At 42.2% G+C, this 19,852-nt stretch overlaps 1 protein-coding gene across 1 annotated transcript; it reads left to right on the forward strand.

Annotated features, from left to right (window-relative positions):
• LOC121859047 lies at positions 1-8,657 on the forward strand. Its single transcript, XM_042355706.1, has 12 exons — positions 1-380; positions 1,762-1,918; positions 2,406-2,534; positions 2,851-3,017; positions 3,253-3,375; positions 3,786-3,865; positions 4,053-4,234; positions 4,438-4,595; positions 5,971-6,204; positions 6,953-7,171; positions 7,418-7,638; positions 7,789-8,657. Exons 1-12 carry the CDS (start codon positions 375-377, stop codon positions 8,471-8,473), a joined length of 2,361 nt encoding a protein of 786 aa, XP_042211640.1. The 5' UTR covers positions 1-374; the 3' UTR covers positions 8,474-8,657.
• Positions 8,658-19,852: the final 11,195 nt, after the last annotated feature.

Here is a 19,852-nt window from a genome sequence, read left to right on the forward strand (position 1 = left end):
CCTAACCTAGACGTGACCAGCACTGCCCCTGAGCATTTCTCCAACACCCAAACCTCATTGCAGAGTGGTATTATTTATCTGAACTATTATACCACAGTGAAATTATGAGCAAAATCATCAGTAACGACTTAAAAGTGTTGGGTAAAAATTACGACCAACTCGAATGTGTTTTGGATATATTAAGTTCTTTATCGTGTTAAGTGTTCATGTTGAGGAGCTGCTTTTGGATAGGGACTCAGTGTGGTTAATAGGTTATCGTGTAGTGTGTGGTACAGGTGGTGGTGGTGGTTAACGAAGTGAATAAACGACCCGTAGAAAAGTGATCCCGACAAGATTGATATTCGTCCCCAGACCCGGTCTCCGCCTCCGTCGCCATGAAGGTAATAACTGGCTTCTACTTTATACCGTAATAAAATTTTATCCTGAGTGTGAAGGACCTATCAACTGATGTGTGTGAATGTGTGTGTGCGTGTGTAAACAAAAATCTCTAAATCGGGTTCATTGATACTCATGTAAGTTAGTCTAGTCGGGTATTGGCAGAAGACGAACTGCTTTAGTTGAAGAGGAACTAAGAGGAAGTTACACATCACAGGTCAAACTAAGGATCTCATACACCATCAAAGGAGGTAAACCAAGTTGACTGTTTGGACAACTTCTCAGAGAGTGAGTTGAGACTTGAGAGCTCGCTACTGCACCTACCACCTAACACACACAAACACGTCAGTAGGAGAGAGAAATGTACAAACAATACTACTGCTTCTGTGGAATTCAAAGCCACACAATTCACACTTGCCACAATACTGTTTTTGGAAACTTTGTGTGTATAAGGAAGACATTAAAGTGTCATAGTCTTAACAACTAGTGTGATGCCGACTCAGAACTCTACAAATATTCAGGTGTATAGAGCTGAGAAGATCACATAATGTACAAACGTCTTTACATACAAACACTACATAACAGGTTCAAAAATAAGCCTGGCGCTAACTTTGAACCACCTGCTTCCTGCTATGACTCTTTCAGGAGGAGTTGGATATGTTCTCAAACAAGTAAACCTTAAGCTCAGGTAGAGGCAGCAGTCAGATGATGGTGTGGACGCCAGCTTAGTACAGACAGGTAAAAAATAATTTATTGCCTAATGAACTGGTTTATGTGTGTGTGTGTGTGTGTGTGTGTGTTCTTTCGTCGTAAGTTTTCCTGTCAAAAAGTAAATACAAAATGACATAAATAATCTTTTACATAATTCCCTTTCTGTAAAATCTCATGAACCTGTAAACTGCATCACGTCAGTATTAGCTCCACCTGTTCCGTCTTCCTTACACAGTTATTCGTAAATTAAAGTAACCAATATTAAAGTACTTTTTGGGGAAGAGCATAAATTTTTTCATTTTTATTTAAGCAAGTCGTTCCTTTATCTGTACAACTAAATAAGGTAAACACTTGTGAGCAGTTGAATGCTAAAGGAAGACCTTGGCTTATGAGCTGTTTGAGGGTAAAACGTTTAAATATTCGACGTAAAGACTACAAAAAAAGGCGCGAAAAGAAACGAAAAAGCGGAAAACTTAAACTAAGACAATAAGACCATGTCTAGTATGAGTGTAACTAAGCTCTCTGTAAACAGTTTTTGTATATCTTACGTATTTACCTTCCTTAACATAACTCTCGTCTCTTTTCCCTTCTCTTACTCTCTGTTTTTCTTCCGCGTTGAGATACTTCCAGGTCAATAAACATTCCTCAAAATAAGACAATTGTGTTTACCTGCAGGAGAGACTGGGGCCGAGTAGCCGCCTGGTGGTGGTGGTGGCGGTGCTGGTGGTAGTAATGCCTTGGGGAGCGGCTGCCTTCTGGGGTGGTTCTGTGGAGACACCCTGTCCTGAGCAGCGCACTTATCCCTCCGTCCCCAGTGACGTGTACATCACAGGTGAGAGCTGATGACTTACTCTTGTCTTCTGTCTGGCGGGAGGAAAGTTAAACAATAGATGGGAATAATAACAAACACTAATAATGAATCACTTTCCTTAGTTAGGGCTTCAGTAGTCTTCATTCTTGACAATATCAGATACAATTCATTAAACTACTTCAAGGAATCCAAACTTTGAAATATATCACCTGCCTAACTCCCTTTACTACAGAGCAATTAGAAACATATCTTTAAAGAATCCAAATATGGTTCAGGTGAGTCAGACTCCTCACTTCAGCTGCTAGTGGTCGTCATCCCCGAAAATGTCATACGAATTCATTAACCAATTTTATAGTCCTGGCTCTGTATGCCTGTGACTGGTTATACCACTACTGCAAAGACTAATAGCAGTATGCTGTTACCTGGCTCATCCTGCCCTAAATATACTGTAAGAACTGTCTTTTGTAACGTAGTCAATCATCATATAGTGTGGTGGATGTGCACACAGGTCTGGTGGGCGTGCACGGGGGTGGGCGGTGTGGCTTGGTGAACCCCGCTGGCGTGCAGGTGATGGAGGCTGCTCGCTGGACAGCTCTCAAGATGGCCCAGACGGCCTTCATTCCCGGCGTCACACTCGGTCAGTACACACTCCCTCTTGTTGTGTAAATTAGTGATAATATGACTGTTTTGCTCGTATCTGTTTCCGAGTCTCTAGCTAAAGTTATAAATATTCCAGAAACAAACTTTATGTTGGTGAAAAGGTTCAGGGAATCTTGAGAAAATATTGCTTTAGGCATTGTGATATCGAGATAGAAAGTCAAGGTGTACCCAGGCCACCGGGACACTGTGCAGAGGTGTATTATACCACAATAATTTTCAGCACAGCCACACAGGTATAAAAAACATCATGACTACTTAACAAGATGCATTAGTCAGCTAACACCTTCCTACAGGAGTGAATATTTACGACACATGTGGAGGCCCGGAGGCAGCGCTGAGGGCGGCTGTGACCTCAGTGGTGGAGGGCGGCTACCTCAACCACCCAAGCTGCCGGGAGGCGCCTCACGTGGGTGTCCTGCATACACACCCTCACCACACGCAGCTCTCCTCCTTCCTCCAGGTGAGATACTCGAGTCTGAACACACACACACACACACACACACACACACATCACCCTTTAATTAGTCTTTAAAGCAAAATTGCCCCCTCTACCACCTGTGCCTTTGGTCGTCTCTATTTCTTTGTGAATTTACTCTGACGATTCATTTAGTTCCTTAGTCAGGTTAGTGGGGCTTAATGTGTACCTGAGAGAGTGATGGATGTGTGGGAGTAAGAGGGTGTCATCACTTCTGCAGGATGTGGGTGTTTCCTCCGTCAGCGTGGGGGCCGAGAACTTGGAGCCCCAGCTAGAGGCTCTCATGCCACTCCTGGTCAGACTAAACTGGACTTCCGTGGTCGTCGCCGCTCCTTCCTTCCAGGTCAGTAAGGATCATGTGTCTCCTCATGGATACTGTGGTAATAGGTCACAGGTCAGTATTAATTACGGGTGCTCACAGTTATAGGTCAGTATTAATTACAGGTGCTCACAGTTATAGGTCAGTATTAATTACAGGTGCTCACAGGTGTAAGATAGTTTTCGTGATGATCTCAATTTCCTACGAATCCAAATCAGTGGCAACTAAAGATCAATTTAGACAGTAAATACCTGTAATTATACACCAACAGACGTCCTGGGAGGTGCTATAAGTCACAGGTGAGAAACAGGTTGATAATGCTAGTATATGAAGGCCTACGTTGATGTTGGTGATGATCTTGACGCAGTGATCGTCCTGTGTAGGTGAAGTGAGACGAGACAACTTCGAGCCGTACCCAACCTTCTGCTTTACAGGTGCTGCAACAGTTCGGTCACCTGGCTGCTAGCTTCCGTGTCTGTGTGGGAGCTGAAGCCATCCTACCTCACACCACCAGGTAACACCACACACTCAGTACCTGTTGGGTTTATTATACTTGCTTACAATGTCTTTTTTCCTGATATCAGGAGTAATTACAGATACCTAGAGTTTTAGTTTGATGATGTTGAAGGACTACTTAACCAAAAAGTCACCACATACATTCAATCACTTACCGATCTGTTTGTGTGGTGTCGGGTTGGCAGTGACCAGAAGGCGTACCACTCACTACTGGAGGTGCTGAAGACGGGCGAGACTGGAGGAGTGGTGCTCATTGGACCTCAGGATCGCCTTCATGCTACCCTCACTGCCGCTGCCGCCCACAACTACACCGACTTCCACTGGGTTCTCGCTCCCACCGGACCCATCCAGGAGGAGCTCTTCCAGGGTGAGTGAGAGAAGCAAACAGGTGGAATTGTGTCCACTGAATGTTTAGACTGCACGATTTTTTCTGAAGATACTATGCTGGTTTTACAAGTGGTGGGGATATGTCTATAATATTCTTTCTCGTTTTTACTCTTTATCTGTTCTTCTATACGTCTTATTCTTCCTCCTCCTCCTCCTCCTCCTGACGATGTTTATATCCACCAGGGCTCAACTCAGTAGCATCTGGGCTCCTGGCGTTGAGGAGAGCGAGCCAGACCGTGCCAGAGTTTGGTGAGCACTTCCTGACTGTGGCCTCCTCAGACACTACTCTGTACCCGGACTTCACCCCAGACAACTACGTAGAGGAACCCGCCGTGTACCAGGTGAGGGGGAGGTGGCAGTGTAAGTGACGAGAGATGTTAGGGACCTGCGCCACCAAAGCCATTCTGAGGAAAGTGGTATATGGCTTAGATACCTATTATAAAGGATGGATTCTTGCCCTCTTAATTGTTCACGACTAAACCAGGTAATAAAGTAATGGAAACGTAATCAAAATTAGGGACGTACTTTTAGGTGAATTAATTCTATTCAAGATCTCCTTCGAAATTTGTAATCTTGAATTTGAAAAGCTCTTCTGACTGATAATTCAAGTCGATGAGAGAGGCAGTAATCATCGTAATGGCGTTGAGTTCCGAGTCAGGGTTATTGGCTACACAAGATAAGGAGAAGGAAACTGAAAGGCTTGAAGAAAAAAAAATCCTGGAATGAACGATTTGGACACAACCTAACCTAACCTAATAGAAACCTTCCTCAGCACTTCTTCTCTTTATACCAGCATTACTGATGAGAGGTGTTGACAGTCTGACTGACAGCAAAGAAGTGAGCTAAAAAAAAAAAAAACCCCTCCAAGATTCAAGGTTCCGACTAGGTTGTCCTCACTGACCTCCGAGACAACTGCCAGATTCACATGATTTTGAAAGGATTCGACTCGGTGGTTTGAGTATAATGTGTTGGTCATTTGTAGTCCACGTACGAGATGCCATAGGAAGAAAGATCACAGAAGGAAGTAATAAGCACTGAAGAATAAGAGACAGGCAGAGAGAAAAGATGGAAAGGAGAAGTAAGTGTTGACGAGGACGTAATGAGTCCCCCCCCAGGTAGTGTGTGTGTGTGATCCCGGGTGACCAACACACAGAACTTCCCCGCCACCCACGTGTACCTGAAGTCATTATAATCATTACACACTGATAGAGGAACTGTCTCCATCCTTTGGTCTGGAAACTTATGAAGCAATCAAATCTTTCATAACACATTAATGGCGATACGGTTTAACTAGTAACACTAAAGACAAATAATAATTTTTATGCTCCACTTCATAAGCAAGAGACGGAACAAATTGTATATGTTCATCTGTCTATACATAACAAAGCTTGTTTGAAGGATTAGGCACAAAAGTATTCAGCACAGAAGAGTGAAATATAGTAAGGCTTCCGCATACAGCTGTTGACTGATGTTTGACGTTTGTTAAAATTTTCTTGTTTTTCATCTGATATTCTACTGTGTTCTTGTCACTCAGATGGGGGTGTATAAATTAACATGCCATATAGAGAGAGAGAGTCAGGCGATGTTCTTGGTATACTTAACATTAACATAAACTATTAGGTACTGTACCTTTGTATAATTAACATACAGTTATATACAGTTATATAACCATAAACAGACACTTATCTATACAGTATTCCCTCTCGTCTCCTGCAGATAGTGGAGGCGGTGTTCCAGATGGGTACGTGTGTTCGTCGGGCGGTGCTGGGGGCGTGTGGAGAGGAGGGAGGATGGTGCAGCAATGCGAGCTCAGTACAGTTCACGGACCACCACACAGCCGACGACGGCCTCGACGTGATAGAGGCTCTATCCATCAAGGCACAGAGGCCGCGCTACCAGGTGCTGCGTCTGACCCCTACTGACGGCGCTGACAGGCTGACACTTACCAAGGTTTGTGATGACTGGTGGTGCTGATGTTAGATGACTTTTCTGAAACAAAATAATTATTGTAACGTGGTCTACTATGATTACAACTATTATTATTAATTTCTCTACTAATCTCCCCGTTTCTACTTTTATCATTACTGCTACTATTGCTACTATGACTACTACTACTTTCAGTACTATTTTTCTCTCATACTATGCACTGACACACTACTACTACTACTACTACTTTGCTGTCACTCGGAATAGAGTATGACGATCATCCAGCTATGATGCAATGTTATGAGTTATTCGGGATGTCACCTTGGTTGGTGAGTTTTGAGGTGACTAAAGAGGCCAATACGGGACCCGCAGTGTCGTTCACATTCGTTGCACATGTGAAGGGCTCCATCTACTGCGGGAGGGGCGGTGGCAGCGTTTTTCCGGCGTTGGCGCTTGTCTGCCTCGGTTTGCAGTCGGGCTAACTCGAAAGTATTGACACCTCGCACTCGCACACACACACACACACACACACACACACACACACACACGTGTACATAAGTATAGGAATTTATTTCATTGTGCTACAACCACTACCTTTACAGCCCCAACAAATGAATCACCCAGAGACCCTACAATCAGTCCTCTATGACCCCCATAATATCTTTATCCCCCAGTCCTTATAATCAGCCCCCAAATCCCCATAATTAGCCCTATTTAGCCCTTACGACCAGCTCACACCTAACCCAGCACCGCCCCTCTCCGCCACACACAGGTCGGGTACTTTTCTGAGGGTGTGCTGGACCTCGACAACAGTGTGTTGGAGGGCCCGGAGCGACCCCCTCAACACCCTTGCCTCTCTTGCCGCTGTCTCAACGTGCGCTTCGCCTTCCTGGCCGATCTCAGGTGGCGTACTGAGTCCTGGGTAACCATCTGCGCCACCATGGCCATCATTGGCTTCCTCCTGGCCACCTCCATAGCCATCTTCATCGCGGTAGGTAGCACAGTTTTGTCACTTGGTGGTGTTAGTAAACAATATGGGTAAGATATAGAGGGAGATGCTACCTTGTTGTTTGGAATTTAAATCACGTTATATGGTTGAGAGTAAGTCGCCTCTTAAGTATTTTAAGGACAAATATTAAAACTATAAATCACGTAATTGTAACAAATCGTGATATTTTCTTCACTATCTACGTGGACTGTGTTGTTTCACTCTACCAACTATTTTTCATCTTAGCAGATCCGTTCCTGCCGAGGAAAAGCACCGGAGGGTTCTCAAGGATTCTCTCTTTTGCTGTTGATGGCCTGCATCTTGCTGTATGTAGCCATCCTGCCATACAGCTTCGAAGCGAGCGCTCTGACCTGCAGCCTGCGTCCCTTCGCCACCAGTCTAGCCTACGCTCTTGTCTTCTCCATTATGTTGTCCCGGTCACTCATGTTGGCTACGTCTGACACAGACGGGTGAGTTGTTGGGGTCATGCGTCTGTCGGGAGGTTTACTTACGTTAGAGTTTTCTGTTCGTCTAGATGTTTTGGGTGAGTTATTGATACCGTTTGCCTGTCATGGGAAAACTATAGAAGGAATGTTATGTTGCCTTTTTTCCTCCGACAGCCTGGTTGGTCACGTGAGCGGCCTCGTCCAGACGGCGTTGTTTTTCTTCATGATAAGTGTGCAGGCAGGCCTCGGGGTGCAGCAGTGGGTGATGTGCTCCCCACACTCCTTCTCCCAGACGCCACCTACAGGAGGAGTGTTATACAGTTGTTCTGGCGAGCGTCTGCACTTCATCATTGCTCAGTCCTACATCATGTTCCTGCTCACCATGCAGCTCTTCATATCTCCATTCATCATTCGTTCCCGCCGTAACTACCACGAAGGTTTGCTCTTCTTCATAGCCACATTACTGATCACCAGTGTGTGGGTTGCGTGGGCCACACTGTACTTGCTCTTACCGCCCGAATGGAGTGAGGCCTGTGTGTGTCTGGGTCTGGCTGCTACTCCTACCGTCATCTTGTTGACTATTTTTGTACCCAAGACGTACCTGATGGTGCGAGCAGCGGCACGAGACTCCATCTGCATGGCCCCAATGAGGCCACTGTCACGCCCACAGTCCACTCACGACCTGGCGCGGGTCTCTTCTCTCGCCCTGTACGACTCCATCGGTCACCTGCCGGAGATGATGCACGCTCCCTCCCACGCCTACACTCCCGACCCCACTGTGCACCTGGGGCACAAAGAGAGCCCCTACGAGGCCTACTCCCACTACCAACCTTCACCACACAAAATCACGCAGTTTTAACTAACAGTGACTTAATGTTTCCTGGTACACAGACGAGGTGTGAGTATTCATGCCTCGTGACGCCACCCTCAGGTCTCCCTCAACCCGCTGCCAGGTAGCTGCTGATTATCGGCCTTTAAAAATGGCAATGTCTATAGTAGTGTTTTATAAGTCAAAATGTTATGGATTCATTTACTGCAATAAAATGGACTACAATAAATAATGTTTTACTTCATCCTTAATGGTCGTTACTTTCACGCATTTTCTCTTCTCTTTTGTTTCTTCTCTTTAAGCGAGTTACAACGTTAGTAATTTCACTATTTCAACAACATTTAAAGCAATTATATATATATATATATATATATATATATATATATATATATATATATATATATATATATATATATATATATATATATATATTTTTTCACATTGGCCATCCGGGCTGGGTTACTGACCCACATCAGGGCCCTGAGGAGAATATATAATAATAATATTAATAATAATAATAATAATATATAATAATAATAATAATAATAATAATAATAATAATAATAATAATAATAATAATAATAATAATAAATACGAAAATTAAAAAAAATAAATAAATAAAGAGTAAGAAACAATATATATGTATGTTGTGTTGTCAAAGTAAGAGAAACAATTGGAACCCTGCAATTGTGTGTAAATGCGACAGAAAGTCAGATGAGCAACCTGGGAATTGGTCACAATATTCGTGATGCCTATGGCAGCAGGGTCTACCATTAGACAACACATTATGCTTCCAATATCTTCCCAGGCGGTAGTACCTCCCTGTTTGGTAGCGGCCAACTACCTACTTCCTGCATACATAAATCCCAAGTGACAGGGGTGAGAAAAAGTTCAGTGGAAGGACAACAGGTGGATGGAAGTGAGTGTAGGTGTAGAAACAGCTGCCGTGGCTTAACACAGCGAGCCTGATTGTTATCTCTTTAGTTCAATATCTACCTATATATCTGACTATTCACGTCTGGTTGGTATAACATGAGTTTGTAAAAAATAAATAATTTCTAAGGTCAATTTTGGAGGTGGAGCCAGGTGTGCCTTCCCCCTATAGTTTATAATATTACTATTATACCGGTTGTTAAAATATATATTATATCATTGTACTGTATAAGCAAACTACCATGCCAAGCACTGGATCAGGTTCAGATACATTCAGGAGCCAGTGCATGCCCAGTACTTGCCAACAGTGCGTAATAGAGACGTAACCGATCGCCCAAGCGGCTAACGAGCCGATGAGTGGTGAAGAGGATAAAGGTGAAGGCAAGACAGCACGTACAGAACTGTATAGTTCCCCCTAAAGAGATAAGAAGAAAACTAAATTTACGGACAACTTATTTAATGGTAAACTTGAGTAAATTTGTGTCTGCCTCTCTCGTGGTTGTAGGTAAATTGATCACTAATCCTAATAGTATAGGGTCCTCTATATTTTAACTTAAACACTAGAGTTTAACAAGATTGGGACACATTTGGACTGAGCTGCAATTCTAGTGATTAGTTTAGGGTGAGGCTCATTAGACCCGGTGTATAGTTCTGATTGTTATGGTTCGTTTGGGCCTATGAGAACTAAGGTCCATTTGACCAGTCATCGTGCCCCGACCGTTAAGCGACAGACAATAAAATTCACAGGTGCAAATATAACTGATATGATCTAGTCTGTTTACACACACACGTGCACACATGTAAACCTACATGTACTCACACACGCACATACACCAAAAAATACTTGGAACAGCGCCCCATCTGTTGGTAATCAGAGCAATTTGTTCATGAAGCTTCAGATTTACAATAATGTTTTGGCTCTAAACTTCTTAACGAGAATAAACATATTACATACACATCCCCCGTGTTCCTCATGGTTACACTTGCCTCCGTCCCTGTTGTCTCTTGATTTATCTTTCTTTATATGGAACAATTGTTGTACAAATGTCACTACAAATACTCTGAAAACCCATCGTCATGTATATTCTAGTTTTCAGCCTCATCTGACTGTCTCTCAGGGCTTCATACACAACAATATTGTTCTTATACTCAGGACGATGTGAAGTGCTCACCAGTATTGACCTTAACCCACTTCACTCTCTCCAGGATGATCCTTAACTCTTGTATTGGCTCCTCTGATCTCACTCCCCTCACACCTACTTCTTAAGTTCCTGTCATAACCAGAGCGTAATTTCAGTCGAGTAATTCCCCTGTTCTTACAATTTCTTCCCCAGCTTTGAGAATAATAATAATTTCAACTTTTTTTTATATACTTGCCGACTTGGATCCATCTCCTGTTATTTCGGAGTTGGAAGTTTTCTTATTCTGAAGGTCTGCAACAGCCGCGTGTGACAACCAAGGTAATGCCAACAGTGTACAGCAGATTATATCATTATAATGTTGTAGTCACTATCTCCACTTCTCACACAACCACTGTAAAAACCTCGACCACAGTAATTACATGACAGAAATTTCCTTGGTTCCTTAACACACCCAAAACCACAACACCTCGGGGATTTTTAACAACGTCTTCAACTGTACCATGTGAGTATTCTATTCATGAGATTCGTGGTTTGGGTGACTGTCACTAGAGGACACTACTGACGTGCTTGGTGCGGTTGTTGTTGTGACGGGTCTTGTGGGCGTGTTTTAGAATGGAGAAGTTGATGTTAATATAATTATCAGAGTGTCTAATATTAGGAGAAATATTAAGGAAGAATATTACCTCGTGATTCTAATTCATTATATATTTAACAAGGACGAATGAGCTAACCAATCACCTGTGTTTATGCTTAGTCTTCGTCACTCGTCAGTTGATTAGACGGTCGGGCGGTCATTCACTTCTCAGGACAAACAGATACGGGATATACACTGACCTCTAGATATAACTGAAAGAGCACTTAAAAGAGTCCACAGATGGTGTTCTCACGAGTTTTCAGGTCTTACTACATTGGCATTAGTTATGACAGTTTACAAGACCTTGAGAACTTCATTGTCAACCTCGTAGACTTTCTGGCTGTACAGTACATGACTCACCCGAGACCGCCACAAATTGGACGAGTTACAAAGATGAGGAAGTGTGTGTGTGTGTGTGTGTGTGTGCGCGCGTGTGTGTGTGTGTGTGTGTGTGTGTGTGTGTGTGTGTGTGTGTGTGTGTGGGTGTGTGTGTGTGTGTGCGTGTGTGTGTGTGTGTGTAGTGTTCCTGTTTCTTGTCTTGAGTCTGACCTGCTTCTCTTTACAGTTCTCAAGCTTCACTCTTTGTATTTCCCTTTCTTCTCTTCTTAATGTTAATCCATCACTATTAAATTTAGGAATGGAATAAATTTAATTGCTAGTGAGTTGAATAAGAAGAAAGAGAGATATCCCATCACCCACATCACCAATACTATCAAGTGACTCAAGAGTGGAGATGAGGCACAGATATCGCATTATCCACACCTTCAATGTCAACAACCCGGCTACACGCCCTCACTCACGCCCTCACTCACTCACTCACTCACTCACTGCAATTGGAAAATAGTCGGTCGAGCATACTTCAGTTAAATCATAATCGACGGTGATGGCTCTAGTGTAGAAGCCAACCAGAATTAATTTTTTTTTTACGTCGATTTGGCTTTATTACCAAGACTTGGTGAGGGGACACGCTCACCTAGATGATCTGCAAGAGTCACGGGTGATATGCCATGAACGACGGGCGTAAACAAGTCTATTGCTACCCTCCTGCGTCGTCTGCCTCCGTGTTTACTGACAGACTGACTGCAAACACCTCGCGTTTATGAATGGAGGAACACCATCACCACGATACGATATGAAGGGGGATTTATGAGTGTTTGCTCCGAGAACTTCACAATCAATATTTACAGTAATCTATCGTCTATAAGTATGTATTCACTAGTAGCCATTAAAGTTGGAAGCTATAATAAACGACGCTGCATTAATTAGGTTCCTCAGGTGTGTAAAAGTGTTTTTACCTGGTGGGAAAATACGTAGTCAAGACCATGAGCTAAAGAAGACGAATTTTTCTTTGCCTCTGATGTGAGAAGCAATATGTCTTAAAAATAGAACCTGTAATGAGCGGGGGCGAGGCGTGAGAAGTGAGAGAAGATGATAATGAGGAGGAGGAGGGGAGGAGGAGGAGGGGAGGGAGGAGAGGAGGAGGAGAAGAGGAGGAGGAGGGGGAGGAGGAGGGGGAGGAGGAACACACTAGACTTATGAAAATGGTGGGAGGTGGACAGCAGGTGTCACGGCTCTTCCACGACAGGGAGTAAGTGGCTGCAATTTTCTAGCCGGGACAAGACGATGAAGATCAAAAAGACTCAAAGGAACACACTAAGTGGCTCCATACTGATATTGTTCTTGTATTAAGTTCCTTACTGATGCCAAGTTTTTATATTTTACGAAAGAAAAAACAAAAAAACTGTAGTGTCTCTATCCTGGGAAAAAATGGTGGAAATTTTATCATAATTTAGAACCTTTGTGAAAAAAATACAGTATGTGAGTGTATCCACCACGCCCCTGTGAGACATACCCCCCTCACACATGCACGTGTGCGTGTGTGTCCATCACCCAGCCTAGCGCGCATGTGTGTGTGTGTGTGTGTGTGTGTGTGTGTGTGTGTGTGTGTGTGTGTTCTAACGCCAGAATGAACCGGTTATATGGAGTAATATAACACGTCAGAAAGTCGAGAGGTATAATGCGCGTCACACTCTAATAATTATAGAGAACACGTTATAAAATCACCTATAAATTACACACAGTTATTCCCCCGACCATCATTTGATCATAAATTGTTCTTAATCTTTGTACAGAACTTTAACCTTCATCCCATTTCTCCTTCGTTAACCACACTCTACATTAACCAGTCCACTTTAACGAATAAAACGACCCATATAACTAATACCATTTAAAACACCTAAAAAAACAAAATATAATGATGAAATATTAAAAAAAAACCCAGAAAAATACAGATAAAGTTAAGAGAAAAGGAACTAGTGACAAAAACAATTAAGATGACTTGTTGATCAGCCTGGAGAGGGAGGAGGGCAAAGATGAACCAATATCATGCGTGTACTACTCACCCAGATTCTCTGCATTTTTGGAGCGTGTAGGGAGATGATTAGGTGCTGTGACGCGTGTAGAGGGATGGCCAGGTGGTGTTAGGGGTATGGGAGACGGCTAGGTGCTGTGGAGAGGTGGCTAGGTGCTGTGAGGGGTATGGGAGATGGCTAGGTGCTGTGGAGCGTATGGGAGATGGCTAGGCGCTGCGGGGCATGTGGGAGATGGCTAGGTGCTGTGACGCGTGTAGGGGGATGGCTAGGTGCTGTGAGGGGTATGGGAGATGGCTAGGTGCTGTGGAGCGTATGGAAGATGGCTAGGCGCTGCGGGGGCGTGTAGTAGATGGCTAGGTGCTGTGGAGCGTAAAAATCTCAGTTAGGAGGATTTTCTATGCAATGAAACCCTATAGTCGTTGCCATAATGATCTACTTTACAATAAGGAACGACAAGAGGAACCCCGCCTCCAGGAGTCAGTTTACCATCAGTGTCACTCTCTACCTACTGGCTACGACGAGGAAGTGAGGTAATAGAGTACAGGGAAGTAATGTGTGTGTGTGGGTGGTGAGGGTAAATGAGGCTCGAGGGAGGAACTTAGGTGAGTTGTGAGGTAGAGAGTGTGGGGTTATACAGTACCAGAGAGGTGTTAGGTAAAAGTGATATCTGGTAACTTGTCGCTCGGGACTAAATTAAAGTTCTACTCTACACGCTTATCATATCTTCCCGCCATTTAAGTCTTCCCGTCAACCAGGTCTTCTCGTTAATCAGGTGTTCCCCGCCAATCAGTACTTCTTTTGCTGTAACATGAGGAAAAAGTCACTTAGTTTATACCGTAATAATGATTTCTTTGGCTTCTGTAGGATTACCTGTTATTATTAGCCTTACCTGTGTTAGTATGGTCAGGTCTCTCTTATTCATCACCTGAGGATTAACTCCCCTCCCCCCCCCCTCTAGCTTATTTAACTGATGATGAACGCTCCCTGGGATTAGTATTAGGGTGGTTAATCTGAAGGTGAAATAAACTGGCGGGTCTCTAATCATCAGATGGTTTTTCCTTACCTGTATATATATTAATATGGGAGATGAAGCCTCGGGGTGATAAACAGAGACGAGGAAGGAAGACCAGACCTTAGTGATTAATCTAAGTAACGAATAAAGAAAAAAACTTCATCTATATCTCATGTGTGAATAAAAAAAAATAATAATCTTAGGTTAACAAATAACTTAAACTTCATTTTGTTGATTTCAGGTCAGTGTTGTGGTTGTTGACCTGTGTCCCTCAACAAGAAAGTTCTTCAAGCGTGTAAACTATGGTAATTCATTGCTATATTTAAATTTCTACTTGTCTTGAGGAAAATCCCTTTATGTTTATCTATGAGAAGGGAAAGATTTCGTGAAGTCTTACCCAGTATAAGCAACATTACATCTCCTATATGAGAATTTATGTCTCAGAGATGAACGTGAGGAGAGAGAGAGAGAGAGGTTTTTATCTTGAAATTTGAAAATATCACCACTAGTGTCACTCTTGTGTGGATGACTTTGGTAACTTGTGAAGGCTTTCTCTTTATAATAACCTAACCTAACCTAACCTAACTGTACCAGATGTAGTGTTCGTGGTTATAGACTATAGGAACCAGATTCTATAGAAATTTTAGTAAACTATATTAAGGTTATATACATACTGTATATAAGAGAGAGAGAGAGAGAGAGAGAGAGAGAGAGAGAGAGAGAGAGAGAGAGAGAGAGCACTAAAGCTGTACCCTACTTTCTCAACACCCGCAGCTGCCAGGGATAAATTAAACAAAAACATACACCGTAGGACAATCACCACTAGAATACTCCTGTCATTCCTAGGCACGGAATGGAGACACCACATATCTCATGATACCTTAACAAAATTCAACATACATCATTAATAGCCTACATCATTGTTTATACATTCCAAAAGATGTGATTTATGTAAACATTACCTGAATTATGAAAGATATGAGCATCAGGAGGATAGAATGTTGTGAAAAAAGAGCCAACAGCTGTATTCATAAATTCACTAATAAAAAAAATAGTTATATACGGATAAAATTATATTAATTTACCGTCAATTTAATATTTATTCTCTTCCCTATTTTTTTCAGGGAATTACGAATTATTATTTGTTATTGTAAAAACCAGGTTAAAAATATACGAAAAAATGATCGAGTTTGATCTTATTGACAAGACCTTCAATGGCGGACTGTGGGATTATGACACTAAATTATTTATATCAAACAAGAACCTAACTAATCTAAATTAACTCTCTTAGGCTTCTTCTTTAGTTGGGTTTGGTTAGGTTAAGTTACATAATTTAAGGTAAATAAGTTAGATTAATTAGATTGGGATAGTTTGGTTAGGTTAGTTAGGATTGGGTCATCATCTCTACCGCCATGACTATAATTCAACTTAGTAGTGCATGATGAGAATGACGCCATACCGTTCCAATAAAATATTAATATGAAGGATATTTACTTTTACTCTAACGTTTCCAATAAAAAAACAATGAAAACACAAAACAATAATAAGTAAAAACCGTACCTGGGTTAAGGTCGCCGTCCCTAAAAAATGAGAACATTTAAAGCAGGATGTCTGGTCAGTATATTTCGGGGCATTTTTTATATTAACATTCATAATTTAGTTTATTGACGTTTATATTCTAGTTATGATTATTTATATAGTGTATGTATGTATGAGTATATTTCTTTGTCTTCGTTATAGTAATTCAGAGACGTAGCTCCTATACGACTTTATGTTATATATATGTATTTTAAGTATTCACAAACTGTTGAAGTATATGACAGAGAATATAACGATAAACTCCATGGGCATATATAGTTTTGAGATATCTTTCATCATGAATGTAAAAGCGTTATTAATGATGAATGATAAGAGTCATTCATGCATGTCCACATCCGGTGTTGTGTAAGGCAGGCAGGCAGGCAGGTACCACGATACACCCTACAGTAGCTACCATGATACACCTACAGTAGCTACCATGATACACCTAGAGTAGCTACCATGATACACCTACAGTAGCTACCATGATACACCCTGCCACAGTACTGCACTTAGTCAACAAACTTCTCAGCTTCACCTAAATGTAATGGACGAGAGTCGTAAAGAAATAAAAATATATAATACAGTAAACTTCACTCGTAGGACATCGTAACACATCACTATACCTTACACGAATAAAACCAGAGAGAAATGGATGTGTTTATATATCTCAGTTTTAAAGGAACAAGCTAACTGTCCACGTAGATAAGACTTAATTTTGATTTATAAAACAGTTAATATTCTCAAGCGTAACACTTGACTTAAACAAAATTCCATATGTAAGTAATATATATTAAAGTGGTTCTTAACTTTTTTTTCTCTGGTCGATGTATTGTAGCTGATAGAGTCAGTGTGATTCAGCCAATGTCTATGTTTATCTATGTCATCAAATAATGGTACATATGACAAATTCTGTTTACACTCAATGTATTTCTGACCCCTCGAAATGCATCTCCTGTACCCCGCTCTCCCTAGCGAGGTAAACGTACACTCGCAACAAAAAGTATCGGTGCGTACTGTAGTGTGAACAATTTGAGACCAGTGACGATAGGTATTGGGAAAGGCGAGTTGTTCCAGCTGTATGTTGGCAGCCCTGATTGTCAGCCATATGGCAACACTTAGTGGAGGGGGGGGGGTGGTTATGAGGATACACTTACCAACCTTCCCGACATATCACAGTGTATACGTATCGTTTCGGAACACGTCGATCTCACCATGCACCGATACATTTTGGTGGGAGTGTACCTTCATTGTACCTCAGGGTCAAAACCACTGTATTAGACTTCATGTATTCAAGTACAGGGCCGGCACTGCTCTCGACAGACAGCCAGACAGCCAGCCAGCCAGCCGTAAAATTAGGTACTCATTTACAGCTGGGTGGATTATGGGATTGACTGGTAATTAGACTCCCAGTATTTTCACTCCAGGCTATTTTACTCCCCACTCATATCACTCCCGGTTATTTTACTCCCCACGCATATCACTCCCTTCAGTTACGTACCAATGTTTCGATATGAATGTTAACTTTGAAGACAGAAGAATGATGAGCACGACTGAAGAAAGTTTAATGTCTTCTGGGTAACAATAACGACAAGAAGTAGTTTAAGATTGAAAGCTTTTAATGATAGATAGAAGCCACATAACTAGATGGACTTTATACTAACAATAAATAACTTCAATCACTTTCAATAATGTTCAATAAATATCCCTTTTAATATTGACACTGTGTTCTTAAATGTTACTTTGATTTATTTTTTTTACGTAAATATAGATTATCTTTTTATATAATAGTTATTTTTATTGATTATTTTTTTTTTTACCTCAACAAATTATTTCAGGAGATTTACACTACAGGGGAACCGAATTACTAGGACTGTATTCTCTTAAAACATTGGCTGTATCTTGTATCCACTTAATGAACAGATTAGTAGTTGTGTTATAAGAGTGTGGTAATACTCGCTACATAAATGAAATGAGTAATATAGAGAGAATAAAAAAAAAATAGGTTTATGCGTGTTTTTTCCTTTAGGCTGTTATCCAATTAGGCTTTAACAATGGAATTCTCTCTCTCTCTCTCTCTCTCTCTCTCTCTCTCTCTCTCTATCCCTTTCTCTCTATTTTTATCCATTTTTGTCTATTTCTCTATCGGTCACCCTCCTCTATCTATCTCCCTTCACGAATATGCAAATTATGAACACAAGAGATACATTGATAAAATTGAATTAATTCCTTCCATCCCACGGGGGTAATTTATATACATTTGTCACTGAGAAAATTGAATTAGTGTGACAAGACAGAATAAATAGGATGGCTGTAGTTATATGCAAACCCTAGCTGGCAACACTGATTTCTGAGAGAGAGAGAGAGAGAGAGAGAGAGAGAGAGAGAGAGAGAGAGTAGAAATTGATGAACCCCCCAGTAGCAAGGTTCAGGGATCTCGGGAGAGGCTGTGGATTGAATACTTGAGTCCTGAAGCAATAACACAGCCCAGACGAGACACTGAGAGGCCCGGCCCACACCACGCTCTGATGTTAGTACCCGCACCACACTACCCTCTGATGTTGTACCCGCACCACACTACCCTCTTATGTTAGTACCTGCACTATACTACCCTCATGTTAGTACCTGCACCATACTGACACCTGATGTTAGGTACCCGCACCACACTACCATGTTAGTACCCACTACCCTCTGATGTTAGTACCAGCACCACACTACCCTCTTATGTTAGTACCCGCACCACACTACCCTCTTTATGTTAGTACCTGCACCATACTACCCTCTCATGTTAGTACCCGCACCACACTACCCTCTTATGTTAGTACCCGCACCGCACTACCCTCTTATGTTAGTACCGGCACCACACTACCCTCTTATGTTAGTACCGGCACCACACTACCCTCTTATGTTAGTACCCGCACCATACTACCCTCTTATGTTAGTACCCGCACCACACCAGACACTGATTAATTTACCGTAACGCTTAGATTTTGTTCCTTAATCAACAGTAACTAGGAAAGTGTCGCCTTGCCTCCTTCCCAAACATCCTCGTGTCGTCCGCAAACTTGACAACGTGGCTCATATATTTTCATCATTAACGTCAATCACAAACAAAGTGGGACCCAGGGCAGAGCCTTATGGTACTCCACTGGTAACTTTCTTCCATTCAGATTTTGCTCCATTTATTACCACCCTGTTTTCGAGCCGGTTGTTAATCTACTTCATTATTTTGCCTGTAATGTCACGTGCCTAGATCTTGGAGGCTAGCCGTACATCACATCACATCACATCACATCACATCACATCACATCACATCACATCACATCACATCACATCACATCACATCACATCACATCACATTACAGCAAGGTATACCAATTTGACATCGGAAAAGCCATGTTGTGTATGATTGATTTGTGTCTTTGTGAGAGCAGAGACACCACTTAAGAGAAGAGGAAGAATAGGAGGAGGAGGAAGAAAAAGGGCGTCGGATAATGGAGGCGACAGAGGAGGAGGGGGAGAAAGAGGAGGAGGAAAAGAAGAAAGAGGAGGAGGAGGAGAGAGAAGAAAGAGAAGGAGGAGGTCGACTCTGTGTACCAGCTGGCCAGGACAGACAAACTCGATTATAACACTAAGGGTGATGGTGGTAGTGAGGGTGGACGAGTATTACTGGAGAGTTTAGCCCCCCAGCACATTGTCTCCAGCACGAGAAGAGACTCCAAGAACCATCCTAGACTC

This window comes from Homarus americanus, unplaced genomic scaffold (genome assembly GCF_018991925.1).
Source record: "Homarus americanus isolate GMGI-L3 unplaced genomic scaffold, GMGI_Hamer_2.0 scaffold594, whole genome shotgun sequence".
Lineage (NCBI taxonomy): Eukaryota > Metazoa > Arthropoda > Malacostraca > Decapoda > Nephropidae > Homarus > Homarus americanus.